Raw genomic sequence first — 25,453 nt, 5'->3', positions numbered from 1 at the left:
ATAGCCTCTCCAGGCAGCCTGTTCCTCAGTTCAACTATCTTCCTAGAGAAAAATTGCTCCTCATCTTGAACTTAAACCCCCCTAGAGGGAATGCTTTAGCACATTACTGCTTGTTATTGCCTCCACAACCCAGAGGATGTGGAGGCAATATTTTTTTCTCCCTCCTTCTAGCCCGTTTTACATACGTGAAGGGTGTGAGCATGTCTCTTCTCTCTGCTGAAGCAGTCCATTTGATCTTTCTTTGTAGGTTGTGCTTGCCAGACTGCTGGCATTCTTGCTTCTATTTCCTGAGCTCTATCTTCAGCTTCACCATGTCCCCCCTAAGGCCCTCCACTTGCTGAGTGAAGTGCGAAGGTCCCTGCCCATGTCCTGCATGCTGTATGTCCCCTCCAGAGACTGTCACCCACCTCCTCCAGTGGTTCTTTGTTTCAGTATATTTCTGCCCATCGAGAAGCATTTCAGTTTTTTGTGCCTGAGCCCCAAATGCTGAGCAATTCGGTTCTTAAACAGAGTCCTTCTTTCAGGTCTTAACTGTAAAGTGAAGGCGTTAACACCAATACAACCCTACACAAGCAAATATTAGTACTGCCAACAGTGTTGCTGCTGTACCCAGAAGGGGCTGTGCACCCCTGGGATGTCCACCCTGAAAAACATGGAGAGGCTCCCTCCCTCCCATGGGCTTCTGTGCTTCTCCTGGAGCATCCCCCATTCACCGCTCTTTGGGGGACAGATCCTGCATCAGGATTGGTCCTACACAGATCAACAGCCTTTCACTGCCAAGCTGCTCCCATCTTTCCTGTGAAACCAACTCATTCATGAACAAAGCTAGAAGTTGTCAACTCCTGCTCTAATAAATTAACTGGAGAGCAAGTTACTGTTTGGAGGGGGTTTTGTTTTCTTAAAGAAAAAAACAACTCAAAGCAAAAGCTTTTGTATTCCAAGCACTTCTGCAGAGTTTGGAAACAAAGACATTACAACTTTCTGCAAAAGGTACACCTGTTATTGACTGACAGCTTCCCCTGCATGATGTTGAATGAGCTTGTCCAACAAATGGACCTAGAAGGAAAAAAAAGGAAAGGTGCCTAACAAGCCTTAAACCTCTGATATTCAATTTATTAACATTTAACGATGGGCTATTAATAATGAATGCAGCCATGAAAATGGGAAACTGAAGTATAATGCCCTCAAGATGTCTAGTTTGTCAGATTTCTTTACAGAGCTGGGAAAGAAGGAGGCAGTTTTCAAAAGGATGAAAAGGCTCCTTTGAGGGACAGGTGTAAGCAGTGGTCTGTGACAGTCTCTGAAGGCTGGGTAGATTAGTGGAAGAGCATTTTAAGTGTTTCTTTCATTAAAAGCTGGCCTGGGGGTGGGTGGCACACATGTCTTGTAAGGAAAGATGATTGTGAATGCCAAGACCTTGAGTATAACATAGGGAACTGGGGTCATTTCCTCGCTGATGGTGATTTCCTGTGTGACGTTAACTCTTTCTCCCTGTGTCTCCCATCTCTTCTGGTATGCACACAGAAATACAGCCTCCTGCCTCTTTGGCCAGATTTCAAGAGCGAACATTCCCATGGCAGTGGCTGTGATGAATGTTACACCTTGAGCATAAACTGCTCACCTGTTCACCTCGTAGTAACACTGTCTAGACAGTTTCCTTTGGTGGTTGCATGAGCCAGCATTATTCGTGTGAAGATACAGCACATCTGTGACTTCCCTTTCCTAGCTGCCAGGCCAGCTGCCTTATCAAAGAAAATGGAGTTGGTTAGACATGGCTTGTTTTTTGTAAGCCTGTAGTGGTTGCTTTAGGATCATGTGGGTCTTTAAGATCAGGGGGACTTGCAAATATAGCATTAGGTGTTGATAATAGGTTCTGTGGTCCTGTGGGACCTCTCCTGTCCCTAGAATTTATAAAGTCATTCACTGATAACCATTTGATTCATTTCATGAAAGCTCCAGAATAAATTTTACTCATCCCTGCTGACTCTGAATTCCTCTCATCTCTCTTAACTATTGTTTAAGCTGTTCTTTTCCTCATCTGGCCTGTATTTCCTGTCTCTGGTTGCTAGTATGAAACATGTTAATAAGCATCTGGATGCCATTAACATATTTTGTGAGAACAGAAGCAGGATAAAAAGTAGAAATTGAAGGCAGAGCCTACGTAGAAGTAAATCTGTGTTCTTTTGTGTTTGCATCAGGAGCAACCTCCCAAATAAGGCATCTTTGCACCTCTCTTGTGCTTGTGAAACTGACCACTAGGACTGATTAATACCAGTCAGGTAGGTATAAAAGCACAGGATGGACAAGGGACTTGCCACGAGGTAACAAGAAATGCTTCCACAAGGTCTAGAGGGTATTAGAAAGAGCTTGGTGTGCCTATGGTCATCTCAAAAAACCCTGTCCCAAAAAGCGTTCTGGTCCTTGCTCCCAGAGCAGGGAAGAAAAAAAAGGGCTGGACAGAAGAGTGCTGATTACTTTTCTCCTTGCTTTTCAGGGCTGGGTGAATCAACAGAGCATATCTGAAGCTCTTTTGAACAGTCACTAGCAGATGAAGTAATCCGGGGCCTCGCCCACACCACAGTTTCTTCAGCCAGCTGTTGTAGGTTGTTTAACAGAGGTGCTTTTTAATATGGCACGAACGTCTTATTAAATCGAGCGCTGAAAAATGTCACTTTGCTTTTGGCATACTACCCACAAAGTATGATCTATTTTGTTATGTATTGTCATCAAGGAGAATAAATTAATTAGAGTAGATTTTTAATTACTTTGATCTTGAACTTTGATATAAGTTGGAAGGGAGACATCGTCCTAGATGAATGAAGAGGTGATGCAACAGCTGATCAGACCTCCGGTGAGGAGCCAAGTCCTGCAAATGTAAGGAATGTGATTTCGGTCTTGTTTCTATCTCTAGCTGCTTCGATCCAGTTGCTCAGTTCCTACAGTCTTCTGCTGGTGGCAAGCAGACACCAGGCGACAAGACAATACGTGTATTGTCTGAAATCCAGGTAAGCTTCATTTCTGGAAATCTGGGGAAATGCTGCCATCTGCTGTAATACAAAGCAGTTGCTGGAAATAAATCTGACCTAAATTAAATCAAAATATTCATATTGAAGCTGTGATGAGCTTAGGATAGAAGCAAGATAAGACAAGCAAAGAGGAACTGTGTGTTTAAAGTCATGTTGATGTTCTCCACACAGGTCACTCTCCTAATAACAGCTATTACCTATCCCTACAAAATCATGCCATTAGAGGAAAGGAAAATAACCATCCCTGTGGCCCCCACCTGCTTTAATCCCTGGTATTTCCAGTAAAGGTCAGAGACGGGCAGAGGGGGACTGAGGCAGTGATGCATGTAGCACTATTCAGGCTGGGGGAACGTGCTGTGAGGGGAGAGTGTGCTGCTTCCTCAATTTAATCTAGGTGCCCACTGTAGAATTTTAAAATGCACAAAGGTGCATGTTTTTCCTCTCGGTGGTATGTGTGTGATACCTAAGATAGCAATGAGTTAGCCTGGCTGCTTCTGCATTACTTGGTTGGGTTCCTGTGACTGTACCCTCTACCAGTGAACCTTGCAACCTAGATCGGAGCAAAGTCTAAAAACATCTGTAATTCACAGCCTTATCTCTGATCTTTAAAATAAAACCTGTACTGAACCCTGTGGTAAAACTAGAATTGAATTTGTATCTCTGAAACTCCCTAAGATCCCAGCCCTGCTTGCTTGGTACCCTCTTTAGACATTACCAACTTGGTCTGCTTTTTCTGTACTTCTTAAATTTTTTCTCACTCCACAACACCACTTGCTTTGAAACTGCATATTTTAACTCACAAGTAAGCTCAGAAATATGAGCTTTTAGTTTGCCTGAGTAGAGACAGACTAAGAGGCCAGAAATAAATGAGTTTGCACGGAAAAAGTTGGGAATAAAGGACAGGAGCTCCTGACACCCTGCTCATTTTGTAAAAAGAAATTTATTGTATGGCTGTGGGATGGCAACTCTGTCGGATGCGTGTTTCTGAGGTCCTTTAAGAATCAGATACCTCCTCTCACACATTCTCAGATGAAAGGATGCACTTAGGAGATCTAGTTTTTAAAATATTTGGGTTATGTATTGTCTGCCTGCTTGTAGGCATGCATCTGTCCCTCTGCCATACGCTACAATCCAATAAAGGCAAGATGTTTTGCTGCTTCTAGAATACCAGGATGGTTGGAAATTGTGAGATCTGGGAAGGAAAATGATTGATTTTTGGCTGTGCTTTGTTACAGTGGTCAGGAGGTCTAACACCAAATACTGCTGAAGAGACGGTCAGATCAAGACCATAGCCTAAACAGTGGAAAAGGACAGAGAGAGAGATATGCCAATAAAAGCAAGGTAAATATTTGTCAGCAGTACAAAGGTGTGGGTCAGACTGGTGAAAACACACAGGGTGAGATGTAGGCAGAAAAAAGATGGGCAAGAGAGAGGAACTTCTTCAGCTGTATCTCAAAGAGCAGCAGGATTAGAGAAAGTGTCTACAGGCTGCAAAAGGAGAAGTCTTGCACAGACCTAGAAAAGCTGGAGGGCTTGATAAAGCATCTTAATCCCTGTGGATGATTTAAGTAAATGCTATAGGTGAATTCCATATGCATCAGGCATGCCTGGTCTTTACAGAGTGATTCATTGTTGCCCATCAGGAGAATCTCCTGTTGTGTTTTTCAGTAATGTCCCATGTCACCATTAAATTAAAAAGTGAAGCACTGTTTGAATCCATGGTTGATGATATTGGAGTTGCTGCTCAGACCAGACTGTTTCTCATTACACTTTCCTGAAAGCATCCCACCAGAATCCATCCTTTTATAATGTTGGGGTGGCAGTGGCCAAATTCAAAGGGAGTGCTGCACGTAACAAAGCTAGCCTGGAAAGCTGACATAAAAAAAGCCAGAGCCCCTGATGACTCAGGCATTAATGTACTCCACTTCATTAGAATAAGCTGCTATTTGATAAATGTGCTCACTCCAGATATACAGAAGCAAGAGCTTTTAATTTTATGCAGCCACTTTACTGGGGGCTGACAGTACCAAGAAGCAAATTGGTTAAACACAGATACATCTGCAGCATGTCCAACATGCTGAGGAGTGACTTAGAGCCAGGAGGAGCTCTGCTACCATTGCAGACACCTTGTGTGCTCTGACATACAGTAGTGACCTGGCTTACTCTCATCTCTGAAGGAAAATGTGGGTATTGTCCTCCAGGGTCAGAACAGGCACCCCTCCTGCCCTGTATCTTGCCTCTTGCAAGGATACAGCATGTCAGGTGGTGGCCTATGAGTGCAGAGGTGGGCCAGTCATCTGTCTTCTCTACATGGGTCTGATCCTGAGCTCTAATAGTATTTGGTTGACATGGTAAAAATCTTCAAAATTGCAATTTTGAAAGCCACTAATGTTGCCCTATAAAACTACCATCCCATTCTGCATCTTTCTAAGCTCCTGTCTTGAAAGGTTTCTTGTGGCATTGAGCACCACGCTCCACTTTACACAAGGCATGGAAATGTTTTCCCTGCTCTTGGCATGAAAAATTCAGTCTTAACATCCCTTCATATCGCTGAAGACAAGAATAGCAGAAACTCTCCATCTGCTTTCTCTGCAGTGTTCATTATTTTACATATTTGTTAATATTCCTTGCTTCCTCCAAGGAGAGCTTTTCCTTGATGTTTGGTTGTTCCTATCATTGTTTAATGCTGCTCTTTTAGAGACAAGATTACCCAATACACTCAGGGTTCCTGGGGGACCTGCCCCTCTAATTTTATTTAATCATTATTTTCCCTCATATTCATTATGGATCCCAAAACCTTGTTTATTTTTTCACTTGTAGTAGAAGCTGAGCAAAGGTTTTCTGTGAAAGTTTCTGAAAGCTAGCAGTAAGCCTGCAAGCAAGGACCTTCTAAAACGCTAGGGCATCGCAAGAAAGAAGCTCAGACAGAGATAACTAGAGATAACCCAGCTTTTACAACAGCTGTCTACCAGTTCTGCCACTGAGCAGTAATACGCATTTCCTTACCTATTATTGTCTCTTGCACTCTCTCATATATGGGAGAATGTCAAACTACCTTGTTCTTTTTACTGCTTATTTTCTACATCACAAAACCCACTGTTTCCCGTTTCTTTTCCACAGACTCCGCAGAAGAGTCTTGAACCAGAGTAAGTGTAGGGAAAAATGCTGCCATATTCCTGTTGTTTTTCAAGAACGTCAACCGAACTCACATATCTGAAAAAGTAGCAGTCAAAAAAGTTTCCTGGTTAAAACTACCAGGGATTGGAGTTGCTTACCTAGGAGACTCTTTGTAGCACTAAGTCCCACATGCACAGAAATAAGGATATTTGTCATTTTATATCACTGAGGCACTGTAACACACTGGCAGCACTGAGTCACGTTCTGCAAAGCTGACGTGGCTCTTGGCAATTAGTAGGAAGCAGAGATAACTGAAATCTTACCGTCAAAAGAATTACCAGAAAAGCATACTTTACGGACATAAGTTGTACTCAAAGAGGTTGATAGACAACACATCAAGTGAACTATGGCTGACTGACTCATCATTTCCTCACTAAACTCTGCTGGTGAAGAAACGGCCATTCTTACCTGGAGTGAACTGTCAGCACATTCAGGCTGCGAATATCAGAGTTCACAAGACCAGCTACACTGTGTGCCCTGGGGAAGTTTATGGTTTAAACCAGCCTTTCTTCTCAAAGTCACTACAAATCACCAACTGAGTATCTAACAGTCTGGAGGTGAGGAGACATCTTGGGCTGGACTAGCATTGTTACTGCCACCATAGTGTTTAGCCAAAGATGTCAGAAAAGCAAGCAGCAGGACATAACTGCATGCCTGTCAGCCTTTCCTTCTGGTCAAATTTTACAAATATTACACAGCATTAGTTTATTCTTCCCAAGTGGAACAGAGGGCTCTGCTGTTAATACAAATGCAGCAGAACAGTAACAACATTTAACTCAGAGATAACGCCAATGAAGCATAAGGTAGAAAATCAAACAATTAAGGTAGAAATCAATCAATTTGTTACTTTCCCTGTGTGAGCAGAAAACAAGACTCCCTACATCGCGACTGAAAAATATTAAAGGTCATGGGAGGGCCCATGGCTAAAAGGTCCCTTTGAGGGTATGGCTTTCCCCCGTGTCTCTGGCACAATTAATCATTGTGGATTTGAATGTACCTCTCTGGCGAAAGAGAAACACTGACCTGAGGTTTTCAGCCAGATCTGTACTTCCTGGGCAAATGTCAACTGAGGGGTAAGTCCAGCTCTACATAAAGGTCATTTCATGCTGAGTGATGCAAAATTTCTTTTTAAAGCTGCTCTGAGCAATTGACTGAGATTAACTTTACAGGATGTCTCCCTGACTCGGACGAAGATACTTCAAGATAGCAGATCTGAACCTCACCAGCTGAACGCTGAGGTCAGTCCTGCACAGCTGGGCTTGGCTCCAGCTCAATTAGTGGACCAGGACCAGACACATTGCAGTAGTGAGTGTATCAGCCCATCATTTGTCCAAAGGAGGCATAGAAAATGGTATCCACGCTGCAGCATTCACCTTCAGGCTCAGCCATAGGGCTGGAGAGGGGAAACTTTGTTTACCACGGAGGCTGTCGGAAGGGCTTTCCTTTCAAAAACAGTGGCTGTAGCTTAATAAACACCCACAGCTGCTCTTTTGCTGGGGATTCCCTTTCTTTTTGCCTTTCCCTCCCTTCCCATCCCCTCCCATCTGTCTCTGACAGTGGAAAATGGTTACGTAGATACTCCCAGTTCCCTTTCCAGAAAGTCAGACTACTGAAAGCAAACAATTAACATGACTTGGGCAAACCCCAACCTTCCGTCTTGCAAGTACTTCTAGGAGTCATGGGGACACCCCTCGCCAGCTGGCAGCAATGATGAGTCAGCAGGACAGAAATGCCATCCTCAACCCACATGGCTGACGATATTCATCTGAGACAACAGTAAGTAACACAAAGCAGAACCACAACAGAGGACAGGGCTAACGCTGCCTCTGTGCCTCCCACAGCCTCTCTGACTTCATTGAATTTATCCATGTGAGTAAATTCTGCAAACGCAGTCTTTCTGTGGTCTGGAACTCTACACTGTGATCAGTTTTACATTATGCTCACTATCTCTCACTTTACTGCAACTGTGCTGTGTTTTAGGGATTAGAAGACAGATAGACTCCAACTAATGTGATCCCCAAGCAAAAAAAAAACCAAAACCAAGCCAACAAACCCCAAACAAACAACGACAACAACAAAAAACCCAAACCACCATGTTTTCCCCATGAGGAGCATGTCATATGTGTGCCTGCAGTCTGAACATGGCTGAGGCACACGGCTGAGGCTGATTAGGGACAAAGAGATTCCTGCCAGGTAGTTGAAAAGATGCTACGAAAATACTGTGAGTGACGTTTTCAGGTTGCTGGAGGGAAATTCCCATTGGCCTCCTAACAAGCATTTAACATTTAACAGGGGGGTTTTTTGCTGCTTTTGCTGTTCTGGGTTCTAAAAAAAGAAAAGGCTGTTTGAGCTGTGCTGAGCTGATATTAACTCCAGCACCTCAGAAAGCCAAGATGGTATTTTGAAGCATGAGAAGGTACATCTTTATTCTCTAAAGCATATCTAGGAAAGGTATTATGGATGTAAAGAGAGCACAGCAGTGGTAGTGCTGACCACTGATACTGAAGCCAACAGTTATGAAGTAATAGTAATATTAAAGTAGTGTTTCTTTCTGGTAGTGCCACATTTTTTGCTCTTTAAACTTATTGTATAAACCAGTTACCTCTTGCAGGGTAAGACAAGAGATCAGATTTGATTGCAATTTCACTTGCATTCACTGTCATTGCAATTGCTGCAAAGCAGCAAATGGTGCTATTTCAGCCTACATCAGCGTCTCCCAGACTCACGCACACATGAGTGGCAATCAGTGGGCCAGGCTGAGTAGCCAGCACTTCAGTCCACATAGAAGAATGTTAAGCTGTGCTTTCAATAAGCTCTGCAATGAAAACTTCAGTGCTGTGTGAGTTGTGAGACACAAAGACGTTGTGAAAACTGCCAGAAATATTCTGATGCAAAAAGCTTAGGATCCACACCAGCAGTTTTCAGTGTTAACATGAATCAACAATAGCAACAATAAAAACACGCAAACCTCCATCTGGGCATGAAATGACCACTTCCAAACAGGGTTGGAATGTTTTGCTTATTGGAAAACAGCTGTACTATTACTGTAAATAAAAGGGAGTTGAAGGTGCTCCCTGTGCCCTTTTGCTTTGTAGCATCAGGCCATCTGGGGCCTCGCAGATAGGGAAGTGAGAGGGAAGTAATTGCAAGATATAGGCACCTTAAGAGCCTTATTTGTGCTCCATGCATTACTCAATATTTCACAATCTGACACCTGGGGACCCATGGGTGCATCCAGATGTCTGGTGGCCTGAGAAAGTGAAATCAAGCAGTGAAAGTAGGAAAACTGCAGCCACAGATTTCCATTGGCCTCTGAGGGTAAATGCTAATGACATCCTCACACCTACTTCTCTTGGGTGTTCCTTTCTCAAGTTCCCTAAGGTCTGCAGAGCTAACAGCTGACGAGCTCCACAATCCCACAGGAAGATAGCCGCATGCTGAGTGGGACAGCAGGGCCCCCAAATAGTTATGACCCAGTAGGTTCCATGTCTGGGTCCAAACGATGTGACTTAGCCTAGTGCTCAAGTCCATGCTAATGCGAGGTGGGAGAGTAGTCCCATTGGAAATGACAGCCCAGGTGTGTGATACCAGCAGCAATACACAGATGTGACTACCTGCGTCAGTCTTGCTGCCGGAGGCAAAGCAGTAGTGAAACACAGCCTGGAAGTGACACAGAGGCATGCAATTTGCCCTGCGAGCACAACACCCACACACCTGAAACCACAGCCTCTACTGTAGGATATAAAACAGCTTGCTTGCTGATGGGTCAGTGCTTTAAATGTACTGAATCTAGTTATCCTTTGGCAAAAACCTTTCACACCCTGTGGTAGCAATGCTGGTGCATATCTTTAGCCTGATATAGCTGTTTGCCATATTGCAAACTAAATCTGACAGGAGGAATGAAATAGGATACTGCAACCACAATACACAGCCTCCCCAAGACAGTGTCTGGAAAGCAAATAATGTCTTTAATGCACGGTTGTGTGGGGAACAAAGTGTCTCCACAATTCCCTTGTATTTTCTTCCTGCAATTTATTTATCTTGTGGGTATGTATGCATTTCTCTCTTCTGCATGTACAACTCATTCCTTCTCTTGCAAAAAGCTCAGCCGGCTGCACCAGCGACTGGCATGGTGTTGTTACAGGTGTCAGCAGCTTTCTGTTGCCATTTGTACATTAGTGACATAAGCAAAGCTGAAGACAGGAGCCCGCTCCCTGACAAAGGAGTGTCCCGAGCCAAAGGGTGAACATGGGTGAGGTCAGACACTTCTCTCAAAGAAGCCATCGAAGAGTCCCTATGACTCCCAGGCACCTGATCCCAGTGACGGCTGTTTGGGATTTATGAGTCCAGAGTCCGCAAAACAAATTATACCCAACAAATGTCTGTCAACATTGACTACTGAGGAGCAAAAAAACATATTCAGTCCAGTTGGGGGTGACACCAGTCTGGCTGGTGTCAGCACAGGGGCAGACACAGAAAGGAGTTAGTGAGCTGCAAGCCCAGGGTGTGAACCTATGGATTTCCACATACGTGCATTTATGTGGCCCATAGCCATGACTCACGTGCCTCTGCTTATTAACACAAATGGAATTACTGCTATTAATTAATCAGAGCCTCCCTGTGTTTTGATACCTTTTGTTGACAGCTGCAGGATTAGAGCCGAGAATTTAGGTGTGTTTAAGGCACGATTAGGCATGGGGCTGTTATTGCTTAATTAGGACCTAACATGTCCCTGTATTTCAGCATCTTTTGTGGCCTGATAAAGAATTACAGCCTAAAATATAAGTCTGAATAAGAAGTTACAAGCTAGTGGATTGCTGGGTATGATGCCTGATTAAAGTCTCTCAGCGTGACTGCGGCCACCTGGCACGATTTCCCCACTGCAGTGCAGCAGGGCGGCTGTGGCCAAAACCTGTGCAGGAGCAGCTGCCATCACAGAGCCTGGATGCTGTGGCTCCCCTCCCCTGCTCACCACTGCCACAGAGGGAAGCTGTGAGGCCTTCATAGCACCAAGGAGACCCTCCTAACCCTGCCAAGGGCACTGCTGGGGCACATTTGCGGGACCCCTTGCACTCCAAGGTGGTGGTGTCTTGGCTGTGGGGCACTTGTGGGGATTCTCAAATAGCAGTACCTTGGCTGTGGGGCATTTGTGGGGGTCTCTCAAATGGTGGTGGCTTGGCCATGGAGTAGTTGTGGGGACTCCCAAATGGCAGTGCCTCGGCTTTTGGGTACATGTGGGGTCTCTCAAATGGCATTGACTTGGCCATGGAGCACTCAGGGGGCCTCCCACACCCCAGGATCCAGTGCTGTAGCAGTGGGGTACTTGTGGGGACCCCCAAAAGGGAGCACCTTGTCCATGGGGCCTATCAAATAGCAGCACCTTGGCCATGGGGTACTCATGGGGGCTCTCACACCTCAGGACAGTGGTGCTGTAGCAGTTGGGCTCTTGTAGGGTGTCTCAAATGGTGACACCTCTGCCACGGGGCACTCGAGGGACCTCTCAGATGGCAGTGCCTCGGCTGTGGGTTACTCATGGGGCCTCTCGCACCCCAGCACGGCGGCGCTGTAGCTGCGGGGTACTTGGCGGGGGCCTCTCAAATGGCAGCGCCTCGGCCGCGGGGCACTGCGGAGCTTCTCGCCCCAGGGACAGGGCCCTGCGGGTCCCACCCTGCCCCGGGGAGGACGGCAGCACTTCAGCCCTGCAGTCTCCCCCAGGATGCGCCCCGGGCCAAGTGCCAGCCTCGCTCCCGAGCGGACGGAACCGCAACCCTCAACGTGGCCGGGCAGGGGCAGCCCCTTCCGCCCGCCGCGGCGGCGGCCCCTCCCCCGGGCGGCGGGGAGAGGCGGTGCCTCGGCCCCTCCCGCCGCCGCCGCCGCCGCCCCGGCCGCTTCCTGCGCCGCCCTGCGCGGGGGGGAGCGACGTGTCGCCGCGGAGGCGCCGCGCTAGGCCGCGCTACCTGTCCGCCAGCCCGTCCGGCGCCGCAGGTAGGTAGCGGGGAGCTCCCCGCCGGCCCACCCACCCGCCGCTAGGCCGCCGGCGCAGGTGCCTCCCCGCCTCCGCCCGGGGCCGAGGGGCTCTCCCGGAGAGCGGCCGGGAAAGTTGAATTTTCTCTGGTGCCCTTTGTCTTTGCGGCCTGGGGCCTCCGCGGGGCGAAGGCCGGCGAGCGGCCTGGGCTGTGTGAAGGAGAGGAGGGCGTGAGGGAAGGGGCGCCAACTTCGAGGCGCGGGGGTGCCGCCCCGTTCTCCCCTTTTCCCGCAAATCTGCGTTTTGTATTTCCATGGTAACCCCTCGGTGGGAAACGGACGGTGTCTGAAATCGGTGCCTGTGCCTGGCAGGGGGGCGTTGAGCGTGTGTGGAAGTGGCAGCGTTAAGCCAGGCTTTCCTGGGCTGCCCTGAGCACGGCCGTCACGGCCCTCTCTCATGTGGGCTCTCTCCTGCAGGTCACCGACACGACGTCCCCAAGCTCCGAGGCCGGGCTGTTTTCCATATGATGGGACAGGAAGAGATATGACGACGGCTCCCCTGCGATCCCTCCAGCGTGTTCTCGCTAAGGTACAGCCAGCTCCTCGCACGGTGGTGCCGTGCTCGTCAGGCACAGCTTTTATAAGCAGTCAGCAATGGTGCAGGATAGCAGCGTTTGGAGCAATTATTTGGGTTTTTTTCCATGTAATGCTGGCACATGACACCCGTGTTACTGGCATGCGGGATGGACTGAGATGTGGAGAGCTAAAGGTTTTGTTGGTTCCAGAAACCGTTTAGGACTGCAATGGTTCCTGGGTTTATAGACAATACTAAAATGGTGTGTGTAGTCAAACATCGTTTCTTACCTTGTGATTTTTTTCAAACACAGTATGTCCTACTGAGAGAAATACCCATATACATGTTTGTAAAATACTGACCTCCTGTACTTTGAACAAAAATTTAACTTTTTTTCTCTCTTTGTCTAGTTTTGGCCTTAGTGTTTTATTGAGTGTCCTTTCCTTCTCTGTTTTTTTTTATATTTTCTAAGTACTTAGGATTTTTGTTACAGACCATTGAGTGATCCCAAACATGTAAAGCACATATTTTAAAGTACATAAATCTATTTGGTTCGTTACAGACTTGTATGTTTTTGAGAGTTTTAAAGTGCAGGTGGTGTATTGACTTTACCATCTTACCCATACCCTATTCAATGGAGTCCTGAGCAAGAAGAATTCTTATGGACTTCTGCAAACCTGTAGCCCTGTGCAACCACAGCTGCTTTGCAGCCCTGTGAAAAAATGGTCTTACTAAAAAACCTGACTGCAGTATGTTAATTGTTGTAGTGGCTGCAGTAATTGCTTTAGCCTGAGAGCCAGTGTGACTTTTCCCACACCATAGGATACACAAAAGCTATAGTTCCCTTGAAATCCTCTGGTCGTAGGATGGTGCTTCTGTTGGGTAAGAAAACAATGCTTAAAATTAACTGATTGACAGGAGATCTATGGCTGTCTAAGCAAAAGCTGCTGTGTGTCGTGTGGGCAGCCTCACTACTGAAGTCTGAAGGCACACGAAGAAGCAGCTCTACCTCTCCCATCCCATTTGCCACTAATAGGATCTGTCCCAGGTGTCCCTGTGTCTTCAGAACTGTCTGTCTCTGTAGTAGGAGTCTGGCATGTGTGTGGAGGAATTTTGCCTCCCTGTTGACAGCACAGACTTCTTGGGAGGAGAGGGGGGCCATACCTTCCCAAGGTTGAACAGGAGTTGTTTGCCTGAGAAGTGTCAGGAGCCATTAGAGAGAGTAGAGAAAAACCACAGACTTGCTCTTCAGCAGTTTGAGTGGGAAGAAGTTGGGAAATGGAATCATGTAGGCATCGTTTCTTCTTCTGGGGCAGCAACTCTTGTGTAGAAGCCACTTCTGCTTTCCTTTTTCAGCCTTTTGGGGAAATGAGGAGCTGCAAGTTTCTCAAGAAGAGTGAAGGGCCATGTTATCATCATTCCTGTTGGGAGGCTCAGTTTTCTCCTTGTTTCTTTTTTTTTTCTTTCTTTTTTACACTTTGTTTATTCCTGGTATTGTTCTATGAATATAGCATAAAGAGAGAAAGGCGGAGCATGAATGCATATTCTACATATTTATTTCTGGGGCCTCATACGACCAAGTCCAAACCAATATTTACAAGCACATATAAGATTTGTCTTCTCCATATTTTTAACTTTTTGTGCCCATCTCACCTAGGTTTAAAAAAAAAAAAAGATCTGAGTATTCTTTTCAAAAGGTAAATCCTTAACATATTTCCCTCATACTCAAAAATGTTGGATTGATTTGCATATCAGATATTCTAAAATACCTGTCTTTGGATAGAGAAAAAGCTGGGGTAGTTCAACTATTAATCTGGTTCTTAAAGCAAAAAAAGGAGCCAGTTTGGATGTGGGGTGTGTGTTTAAGATAGGTTATTAGCGTTGGAGTAGCATATCTGGTGCTTTGCAGTATGGGAGCGAGTTCCTGTTAGTTTTACACACTTACTGTAAGCAGTGATATAAGGACTTCCATTTATGTTTTGGCATTCCAAATGTAGCATAACCATACTGTTTTTTATGTTTATTCTTGTAAATGGAAGCTATTTGAGGGATGAAAAGAAATAGAGGTGATCTGTTTCATTTGATCTTCTGTTGGGCAGGTATTAACACCACAAGAACCATCAACAAACATGGGTGGCACACTCTGTTGCTCACCAAGATAAAGTTTGGATGGTCTTGTTTGCTGACTACTTGCCCTACAGAGTGACTTATTGCCTCCCACTAGTGGAATGGCATCCTATGTCAAGACTGCTTGATGAGACTTGCTATGACATATGCTCTGCCTGCTTTTGGATAATCCCTGGTCTCGACTTTATGCATAACATCAAAACTATTAAATATTTTTGTCTCTTTCATAGCTACTTGCAGTTGTTCAGGGCTTTAGTAAGGCATCAGAAAGACATGATTCTCAAGAAAAAAATCACATTTTTTAGAAAATTAGTTTCAGATTAACAAATTGAGCCTAACCCCACTGAAGATAGCAAGTGGAGAGCCTGCACACGGAAACTTCCTGTTGACAGAAACTGCTGTCATCTTCTGCCAGATCCCTTTTGTAAAGTCAAGACCTTAGTATTATGATTTTTGCTCTGGCTAGTGCAGTTCTGCCTTTCCTCCAAACATCACTGCTCCGTGGTCTCTGCCTTTGTCAGACTTCTAGCTGGAATGCCTGCCACGGCTCCTTGATCTTTGTGCAGCTGCATGTACCTCTCCGGAACTATGAGATGCTCATATTTCACCATTTTCCAAGGGGATAATGCACACTGTAATGCTGATGCCTGATTAAAAAAAGAGTACAAAGAGATTTCACTCTCATCTTGTGTGATAGTGTGGGCAACTAACCATGAGGCCTTTTCTTTCCTGACATATATTTTTACTGCTCTGTTAATTATTTCTGAATGATTCTGCTACCCCTGGCATGGAAGAACTTAACACATAATGACCTAAATAGTTGTAGGAAGCTGCCTCCAGCACAGAAGCTGCCTTCCGATTTCAAATTACTGTTCATCATTGGGAAGTTACGTTTCCGGATGAGAGGAAGTGTGTTCAGTACGCTGGGTGTATCACAGATGTTTCATTTAATTGTGTTATTCAGTACCTGAATAAAAGTGAAATATTACTTTTAAGATAGTTTGTCTATAGTGAGATAACTTCTCAATTTTTGACAAAATGTTTACACTTGTGTATTATTCTAAGTAACTTGTATATACATGCATTCAAATAATACGTTGCTCAGTAATGGGACTTTTGGGGGTAATTTTTTTCAGAGGATCTTATTCTTGGGTTTAATGAAGTAAAGCTCAACTAAAGCGCTTTTTTTTTTAGATCAACTGTTCAGGTGACTTCAGCTGGGGAGGGGAAAAGAAACTGGTACAAAATATAATTATGAGTCAGATGCTGTTTTACCCTGGCCTTGTAGTTGACCCACAGTGCTTTGCAGTGGGAATGCAGCTGTCCTGTTTGTTCTTTGTAGTCAGATTACCTTTTTCCTTGCCTGTTTTTCTGTGTGAGGAGAGTGCTATGAGGTGGCATTATGAAAGGCACAATATAAGGGGAGAGTGGTGGTATTACTTTTTAAGCTATTCAAGTGCTTTTGCTTTTCCACAGTCCCCATTATGTAGTTTGCTGAGAAAGTAGCGCGGTCTGGCTCAGCTCAGCACCGTCCAAGGAATTAGAGTATGCTGGATTGTAACAGCACATGTGGCTAAGCAGGGCTGATGAGAAACTCGGATAACTCCTGTATAGCTTCCTTGCCAGGTTGCTTTCATCCCAGCAAGGCTAATCTGGATGGTCATAACTCATGCTGACCTTGCAGAGAAGGTATACTCTCAGTGTGGGAACATGTGATTTGGGATACTATTAAAAGATGTGCAGAACGCACTGAAATACATGTGCGTTCGCAAATACAAATATTTATTAGGCTTTCAGAAAGGCCAGATTGACACAGATTTCTCTCCAAGTTGTGTTAGGAGGTTTGGTGTTGGAGTGCGCACCAAATGTAGATCGCTTGCCATGGGGACAAGTCACAGCTGTTCTTCGGCTCTAGCTTCATCGTGCCCCTGACAATAATCTGCTTCCTACTCTAAAAACCCCAGGGTGGAAATAGGTGTTCAGAAAGAGCTTGAGTTAGCAGAACAGCTTCCGCAGCCTTAACCTCATTCCCTGAAACTGCTTAAACTTTTCTGCTGAAAGCTAACCTTCTTGGCTCTCCTGTTGAAAGAGGGATGTCTGTCTTGGGGCACAGGGGCAAGTGCGGAAATTTCAGCCTGAGGAATTAGCTGGCTGAAAGAAATTGAAAGCTCGTGTTAGGTCAGGCTGGTTCACATTGCCTTACAAAGGTACTTCGCTGATAGCACAGTTTCCTTGTTACAGGGTTAAATCCTGCTGATGTAGCTAAAAGAGCTGTATGATAATAGAGTGGGAAGCCTAAACTTTTGACAACAGCGTAAATATATTAGGCCAATAACAGAAATGTTGTTGGCTGTTGATGTCCTGGAAGGAATCCTTTGTGCATTTTTCTATTTTAGATGTGTTTCAGGTATCCTTTTCCTTAGTAGCTATCTCTGGTATTTATCACTGCTCCTAGAAATGGTGAAATGTTTTGCTTTAGCGTGACTTCTGATGGTTTTCTATTCTGAAGGTTCTTGGGTAACCAGAACAGTACTTGAAAATGTTTTGATTTCACTCTGCTGCTGCTGCCAGACAAAGCCATGAAAAGCAGCAAGGGCTTCAGCGTGCCATTCATGTTCACGGAGAAACTTCTCACCTTACCTTTGGGATGCAGAGTGTACCTCTTGAAAAGTACCTAGTGATGTCCAAGTGTGGCTTATTGTGGACAATGTTGAATACTTAAAGGAGAACTTGCTCAGTGTTGCATGGTTAGGTGCAAACCCTGGGTTCTTAGTGTCTCTTCTTAGATGTCACTATTTTTGAAGTGAAAATTGAGGTTGGAGAGCGGATGCTCTGAAATGTATGAAGGGCTGGAGCTAATAAGCTCCATGTTTCTGGGTGCCCCTTGTAGTACCAGCTAACTTACCAAAACTATCAATTTAAGTTAGAGGTATTACTAGTAGCTTGTAGATTTATTTTCATTTGGGAGGGAGAGAGCAGAGAAAGGAGAAATCTGGGTTCTTTACTGCATACATTGAGACTTACTTCAGGTACCTTGCAGGGATTGTGCTGTCTTCACAAATTCTAATTTGTATTGTTGATACAAACTTCAGCTTTACAAACTGAAGTGTGTGCATATGGAAATTCCCAGGAAAAATTATTAACTCGTGTAAAGCTGTTAACTAATTTTCTATTTCGTACTTAAGGTAATAATGCTAATGGGAAACTGGCCAAAAATGAGGAAATACAAAGTTAACACCCATGAGTAGGGGAGATTTAGTTTGCACTTTCTCTAGTATCATGTTTATATAGAGATAATACTGGATGTTTTGGTAGTGAAGACTTACCATCTGAAAAACAAAGCATGCAAATAACTTTCAGAATATGGAAAGGCAGTTTCTGAAGAACTTTGTGCAAGTCTTAATACTTAGAAAAACAAACATATGCTCAAGAGTTATAACAGTCCTGTGCAATTATTTCTGAGTAATACACTTTGTTTGTTGTGGTGCTCTTCTAACTGCTGAAACCTCAGGTGTGAAACTCAAGAGTCAGAGAGTAGTCATCACAGAAATAACTTATTAAAATTAATGTGACTAATACATTAATAAGTGCACCGATCTTCTGCTCTGCCCACTGTACAGCATCCAAGCATGTGGTTATTACATTTGCCATCACAGTCACAGATCATTAAGGTTGGAAGAGACCTCTAGGATCATCAAGTCCAACCATCAACCCAACACCACTGTGCCTCCTAAGCCATGTCCCGAAGTGCCATGTCTGTACGTTTTTTGAACACCTCCAGGGATGGTGACTCTACCACCTCTCTGGGCAGCCTGTTCCAATGCCTGACCTGTCTTTCAGTAAAGAAATTTTTTCTAATATCCAATCTAAACCTCCCCTGATGCAACTTGAGGCCATTTCCTCTTGTCCTTTCGCTAGTAACTTGGGAAAAGAGACCAACCTGCACCTCGCTACAACCTCCTTTCAGGTGCCTGTAGAGAGCAGTAAGGTCTCCCCTCAGCCTCCTCTTCTCCAGACTAAACAACCCCAGTTCCCTCAGCCGCTCATCATAAGACCTGCTCTCCAGATGCTTCACCAGCTTTGTTGCCCTTCTCTGGACATGTTCCAGCACCTCAATGTCCTTGTATGGTCATTTTATTCCATGCTGTATGTCATACAACTGTGCCCTATCAGAGTTGCTAAGCATGTTATCGAACAAGGATTTTTTTTTTTTTAAAAGACGAAGCTGTAAGATTGTTGAATTTGAAATATTAATCTTCATGTGTTCAGACTGTAAGAATACCATTAATTCAAATTATTAAAGCTATTTTCATTGTTGTGATGGTTGGGTTTTTTAAAAACCTTTTTCAATGTTTAACTTCAGTGATATTAAGTCATTACAGTGACAGTATAGTTTAATGTCATTTTTTTAAACTAAGGAAATTAATACAGTGTGTACAAAACAGATTTAATATATTGAGGGCAAGTTGCAAATGTAGCTGTAATCCTGTATTTCTAGCATTACTCTTACATCTGACCCCTAAAGGTTTTTTTGTGTTCGTTTAATACACATCGCTAGACAACATGTGAGTAAATTACGGTGATTACTAGAGAGAATAGACTTCATCTAACCCAGTTTTAATTTTATATAATTTAAATATTGATGTCATTAAGTTACACAGTTGCATATTCTTATTGCTGCATATACGCTCTTCTAAGTGGGAGGCTCAGGGGACTCACCATTTCATAATTCATTCTGCACAGCTTGTGCAGATAACTACATTTACTTGCATTTTACTTGCTTTTAAAGTTGAATGAGTTAAAGTATTCTGCAGCAGTTTTGTTCTGTCTTAACACTGAGTTTCATATTTTTGTAGTATGTTTAAATCAGCAATCATATATTGTTGCATATTTAAAAATGCTGATTCAGAAGGCTGGCTATAGATTAATTTATCCATAAAATGTTTAGTAGCAGAGCACAAGGAATGGCTGTTCTGTTGGTGAACAAATGAAACTATTGTTCTGTTGTCTGCAAGGTTAGCGTACACAGAAGGGTTCAGGTGTAGGGCAGGACTTTTGTCTTCATGTAGACTTGTCACATATTCCTTTGTAATCTGAATTTAATTCAGGTAGTTCTGTCCATTTTTTTTCTCTCTCTGGAGCTCTACGTAGTTGGCTAATTTAAGGACTGCAGTTTGAGGAGTGCCTGATTTTGGGCAGTACAGATGGGTTTATTCCTGTGCAAATGTGGCTGTTCATTGAGGTTAATTATCCATGAGGTCCTGACTTATGAGGCTACTAGAATAGCTGTTAACTATGAATAATTTAGTATAGCATCATATTGCATGCCACTTAAGAAGGCCTCTGGCTGTGAATCCTTATATCTTGTTGAAATCCACTCAGTAGTGTGAAGGTTACTGCTTGCATTGATATTTTATTGTACTCTTTCCAGTTTTAAGATTTGTCAGTGTACAAAGGCAATGTGAGTATTTTCTGGTGGTGAATAATAAAAACACCTGTGTAAGAGTAGGTATAGTTTGTTTTTTGAAGAGGTATTGAACCAGTCTTGAGTGTTGAATTGTCTCTTAGATTTATTTTAAATCTTACACTGGCATGATGCAGTTAGTATTTTCTCTACTGAGATTTATGTAGTTGAGACAATTCACATCTTAGATCATACTTCTAGGCAATACCTCATTACGGGGAAAGGAGAGAGGCTTAATGAAAGACTTGCTAGCAAGAGGACAAGATTTCAGTGCTTTATACAAATTGTCTTAGTTGCTCATACATCTGGATAGAGCAGACTGTCATATTACAGAGGCTTTTTCAGGAGAAAAACTGCAAATACAGAACTTTGAAGGGAATCCCCTGGTCAGAGTATGTGTTTGTTAGTCATTATGGGCCCGTTCGTTGGGATGCTCTATTACAGCTGTACATATCTTAACTTGTCTTTAGAATTGTTTTGTAGGACACTTCCAACCTCGTTTAGAAAGTGGCACTTTTTTTTTCTTTTCCAAATGAGATTTGCTGTAATATATGTGATGCTGTTAGAAGTTGACACAGTGACGTACAGTCATCCCTTGGTGCCTGCTTCAGCGATTGAAGATAAAATAGGTCTTTTATCTTTTCGTGCTCCTTCACAGCATAGTAAGTAATTTAGGTGCCCCTTAAGGGTTGGTAGTTAAATGCTAAGATCTTGCTGGATGTGTTTATTTCTCCTTAAAGGTGAGGGTTCAGATTGGTCCCTTTGGGCACTTTTTGAGCTGTACATTATGGGTATATTTCAATAAACTCTCAAATCTCCAACAGTTCTGCAGTTTACTACTGACTCAACCCATACTTTGATGGAACTGCAGCCTTGTGTACAGGTGGGAAGACATATTATGTTGTTCGGCCCTGGTGTAAAATTTTTAAGGCTGTTTATTTTCAAATTGCAAGCTTAAAATTCAACTGAAAATTAGAGGGATTTTCCTTACTGCAGAGCTTTTTGATCTGTTTTTTAATTGTCTTCTCTCTGCAGATGCTTTTTACTTTGAAAGAAACTATAGTTTAGTTTACTAGACAGCCATGAAAAATTGAATTGCCAGTTTTCCTGATTCAAGTGACAAAAGATGTCTATGTTCTATGCATAGTATGTGCTCGTGCTTTTCTGATATACATGGTACACTTGTATTCTTCAGATCCTGATTTGTCTGAAATGTAATAATTATTTCAATTACTATAAATAATTAATGATACATTGTATCTGTGGGTAGCTGTTGCTAGGCTTGGCTGAACCATGAACGCATGCTGCAGACCTCCTCCTTCGGAAAAAATGGTGCACCTCCTTTTGCTGCAGTTGTGACATTAAGAGTGCAACAAAGTGAGGGCACAGAATATCTCACCTGCACCCATTCCCTTTTTCACTGCAGCATGTGATGCACTGTGGTTAAACCTCACTGAGTATGGCATGCCTCTGCAGATGCAAAAGGTGGTCTGCTCCCCGCAGTCACTGAGGATAGTAGGGTAGGTAGGAGTGAAGAGGAGGTGGAAGGCTATATGTTTGTCTACCCAAGCTTCCTCATATCTGTGAGGAAGTTCCACTGTGAATGTGTGCACTGTGACTGTGATAGTTATGGCAGAAGCATGTGAAAGCCTGTTTTTTGTGTTTTTTTTTAAACTTACAATTTTATTGGTGCTGTGTGCAAGAACAAGCTATCCTCCAAACCTAGAGGTGTGGGGAGAAAGAGACTATGAAGTTACATTCTGCCTTTTATTTTTGTGTTTAAAATGAATTTTCCCCTGTTGCTGTTTAAATGTGTCAGTTAGCGTCGCAGTTAAAAAAACCACTGTATAGCTGATGGAGTGTCATTGTTTTGATACAATCCATAACCAGAAGTTTATTAAAGCTGTGATATTTATTGTTTCTTATTTAGCTTTTATCAAGTGGTGATTTTATGCAATGGCATCAAGCCACAGTTCTTCACCAGTGCCTCAGTCAAACAGCAGCGATGCTTTCCTTAAAAAGGAAATGGATGCCCCAAAACGTTTTCGACCTGTGCAGTCACTGCCTGATGTGTGTCCCAAGGAGCCTACAGGTAATGTCGGTGTCAAGGAGAGTGAAAATGCAGTTAAATTTGCTAATCCATTTACAATTGTTCAGCCAAATTTTCTTGTATACTGGGTGTCACATACTAAGCCGCAGCCTTATTTCAAGGTATGCTGTAATTCAGCTTTATACCACTCATTTGGAGCAATGAGAGCCTTCCTATTTGCAGTTTGTTTTTAGGTGTCCACATTATAGATGGGATCTTGCTTGGTTGATGTCACATCACATTGTAGCTATGATCCATACTACATGCAAGAAGAGAGTATATTCTGTTAGAGCCTGTAACAGACCTGTCTAGTGTGCTTGGAGTTTGGCAGCGTTACTTCTGTGAAACACCCCAGTCCTCTTGCAGTGGAAGGCAAGAGACTAGGACCTGTCTCTAGCGCTGTTATAAGTCGCTAGTGTTATGGTAAAACCAGGTTTTGGTCACAGTTATAGCTGCTGTGGTATACTAAAGCTTAGTTTATAAAAAGGAGTAGGTGGGGTGGGATCTTAAGAATTATGAAATATAATACTAACAAATTTCAGCTGTCATTCTGATTGAGTTCAGATTATTAAAAATATGTTTGTGGTTGGATTTTTTTTTCTCTTCAGTAGAAGCTAATGTTGAGCTAAATGTATTTAACGAGTGTGAATACACCACTGTGTTAAAAACTTGTGTTGGTTAATCTGATACAAGAAATGCAAGTTAAAGTGTTGCAGAAGGAGCATATCGTGTGTGTTCTGCGTAGATAATTCTGATCCAGTATGTAATTGTTGAAACATGGCTTGCTTAAGAACCACATTTTAGCAAAAATAAAACTTTCAGTTTCTCACCCTAACAAACTGTCTTGTCTTTTGTGCTGCAGGCGATCCCAGTAATTTATGTGACAGCCCATCTCTAGTTGTGGATCAGCACAGATGGACTATTTATCATTCCAAAGTCAATATCCCAGCAGCCCTAAATGATCCTAGGTTAGCAAAAAGGGAATCTGATTTCTTTACAAAAACATGGGGAGTGGACTTTGTGGACACTGAAGTCACGCCTTCATTCTACCTCCCACAGATCACCAAGGAACACTTTGCATTATACCAACAGGAAATCACTCCGGTAAGAACACAAAATTAGTTGTACATAGTACTAGGGGCCAGAAAGAGATCTGAGATCCTTCTTCTAATTAGAGATTGCCCCTGTTAGTAGTCATCATACAGTTAGCTGATAATTAATTTGCTCTCCAGTGCTTGTTGACTCTTCGTTAGGCATTTCTAGGTTGATAATCTCAGTATTCGTAGTGTGGAAAAAGCTGTCTAAATTCTCTCTAGGCAATTTTTTTCTTTTTTCTCTCACTTGTATTTCTGAATACTGTGCTCTGTACCAGGGCTTACAGTTCCTATTTGTTGTTTCCTATTATTCTTTTTCTGTAAGGATTGTTTAATGGTTGGGCTCTGCAGTGCAATCTAGCATTAGCATTTTCAGACCTTTAAATCAAATATAAAACGTGACTATGTGCTGCAAGGCTTGGAGATACTTTTTGAGAGTCTCTAATATAAACATTTATACCTTAAGTTCTTGAAACTATAAATAGGCCTATTACCTTGATGATTTCTTTTGTAACAGGGAAGTTTAAGCTACATCTAAGGGCACCAGGACCAGTAGGAGACTTCTACAAACTCTTAAAATACAGGTGTCAGTAAGTATGTAGTATTCTTTCTTTTTTTTTAACTGAAAGAACATGTAGAAGTCTCCCACTGTTTTCTGCTTCCTTGGTTTGTAACGTTCTCATTTTTTTGCTCTTACAGAATTAGCTGCAGGAAGTGTTACTTACATAAATCATAGTTAAAGTATGTGGAAGAGAATTGTCTGTAACTTAACTCTTGCCATTAGTTCACACATTAAACGTTTTGAATGTTGAAGAGCTCATCTGTTTGTGTAATGCAGTGACAGCGAAACGAAAGAAGGTTTTAGTAAGAGGGAACTGACCCGGGATGTAGCTTCTAGCAGAGATTTAGGTAACATAGTTGTTTTTCAGAAATGTAATTTCTCACCACTATGGTTTCTGGTGTTTACACATGTGGATAAAATTTGAAGCTCTGCATGATGAAACAAAATACGTGGTTTCAGCAAGGTGCTGATGTGGAAGCAGTTTCTAACTTTGATCCAGTTTAATTTAGCAGTGAAGAAGGATTCATTGTGTGGTAGTGTGATTTCTGGATTAGACAGCAAATAAATGTTTGGATATGTAATTACAATTGCTCTATGGTTATATCTCATTATGTAGTGAGGTTATTAGACCTTTTCAATAATTTTTGTGTTCACTTTCTCTTGAGATGTAAAGATACTGAGAAAACAACCTATGATACCTTTCACCTGGACAAACATCATCTGAGCTTTTAAAAGGGAAAAAATATTATTGGGAACTTGTCAGAATTATTTGGTATAATGCAGTATGTTTCAATGAAAATGTTATGAATGTTCTGTTTCAAAGAAAAAAATATTTTTAAAGCCTCAAAGTAATGCTTTAATATGTTTTCTCTTTTACAGAGAGAGAGGGTTCATGAAAGATGCAAGAATATTTGTACTCCTAAAGATACCTTCGACAGGACTTTATTACACACCCATGGTACAGTCAAAGCCTTCCTTAGTTGCTAAAAAGTAAATTCTTTAATGACTACTATAACATATTGATCATCTCCTTTACTTGCTCAAGGGCTTCATGGGCAAAACCAGCTGCTGCTGAACAGTAATTGAAAACCCGGACATGGTTGACTAGAAGTATTCATGACCACTGCTGATATTTTATAGGTCAAAATGCTTGTGATACCTGCTCTTAAACTTTTCCTTGGCATGTCTGCATTTATGGCAGTCATGATGTCACTGGCAACATTTTCTTTAACTTCCTTTTATTTAAGGTCTTTTGAAACAGTTACATCACCTTTCTAGCAGCTATTGATTTTGCAATGAAGAATAGCAGTGCTGGGCCATTCCTGTCTCTGCCATGAGGATCATGGAATAGCTAAGGTGGGAGGTGACATCTCAAG

The 25,453-nt window shown here is 42.9% G+C and overlaps 2 protein-coding genes across 4 annotated transcripts in view; one reads left to right on the top strand and one right to left on the bottom strand.

Moving 5' to 3' along the window:
- ACTR2 (actin related protein 2) overlaps positions 1–12,080 on the bottom strand; it is a 516,258-nt gene extending 504,178 nt beyond the window's left edge. The window contains exon 1 of the mRNA XM_075088389.1: positions 12,067–12,080. The gene's annotated coding sequence lies outside the window, so the exon portion shown is untranslated. The remainder of the gene's footprint in view (positions 1–12,066) is intronic.
- The window catches only part of VPS54 (VPS54 subunit of GARP complex), a 51,514-nt gene continuing 38,136 nt past the window's right edge, over positions 12,076–25,453 (top strand). For 2 of the 3 annotated variants that reach the window (XR_012659766.1, XM_075088378.1), the window contains exons 1-5: positions 12,076–12,188; positions 12,645–12,756; positions 22,263–22,424; positions 23,284–23,525; positions 24,957–25,035. Coding sequence is in view for 1 of the 3 variants with exons in the window: in XM_075088378.1 (XP_074944479.1) it covers positions 22,289–22,424; positions 23,284–23,525; positions 24,957–25,035 (457 nt within the window). In the remaining 2 variants the exon portion in view is untranslated. The remainder of the gene's footprint in view (positions 12,189–12,644; positions 12,757–22,262; positions 22,425–23,283; positions 23,526–24,956; positions 25,036–25,453) is intronic. The other variant, XM_075088379.1, reaches the window with a different exon arrangement.

Source organism: Phalacrocorax aristotelis, chromosome 3 (assembly GCF_949628215.1).
Source record: "Phalacrocorax aristotelis chromosome 3, bGulAri2.1, whole genome shotgun sequence".
In the NCBI taxonomy this organism is placed as follows: domain Eukaryota; kingdom Metazoa; phylum Chordata; class Aves; order Suliformes; family Phalacrocoracidae; genus Phalacrocorax; species Phalacrocorax aristotelis.
Note: the sequence above shows the minus strand (reverse complement) of the source record. Positions and strands in the feature narration are given on the sequence as shown.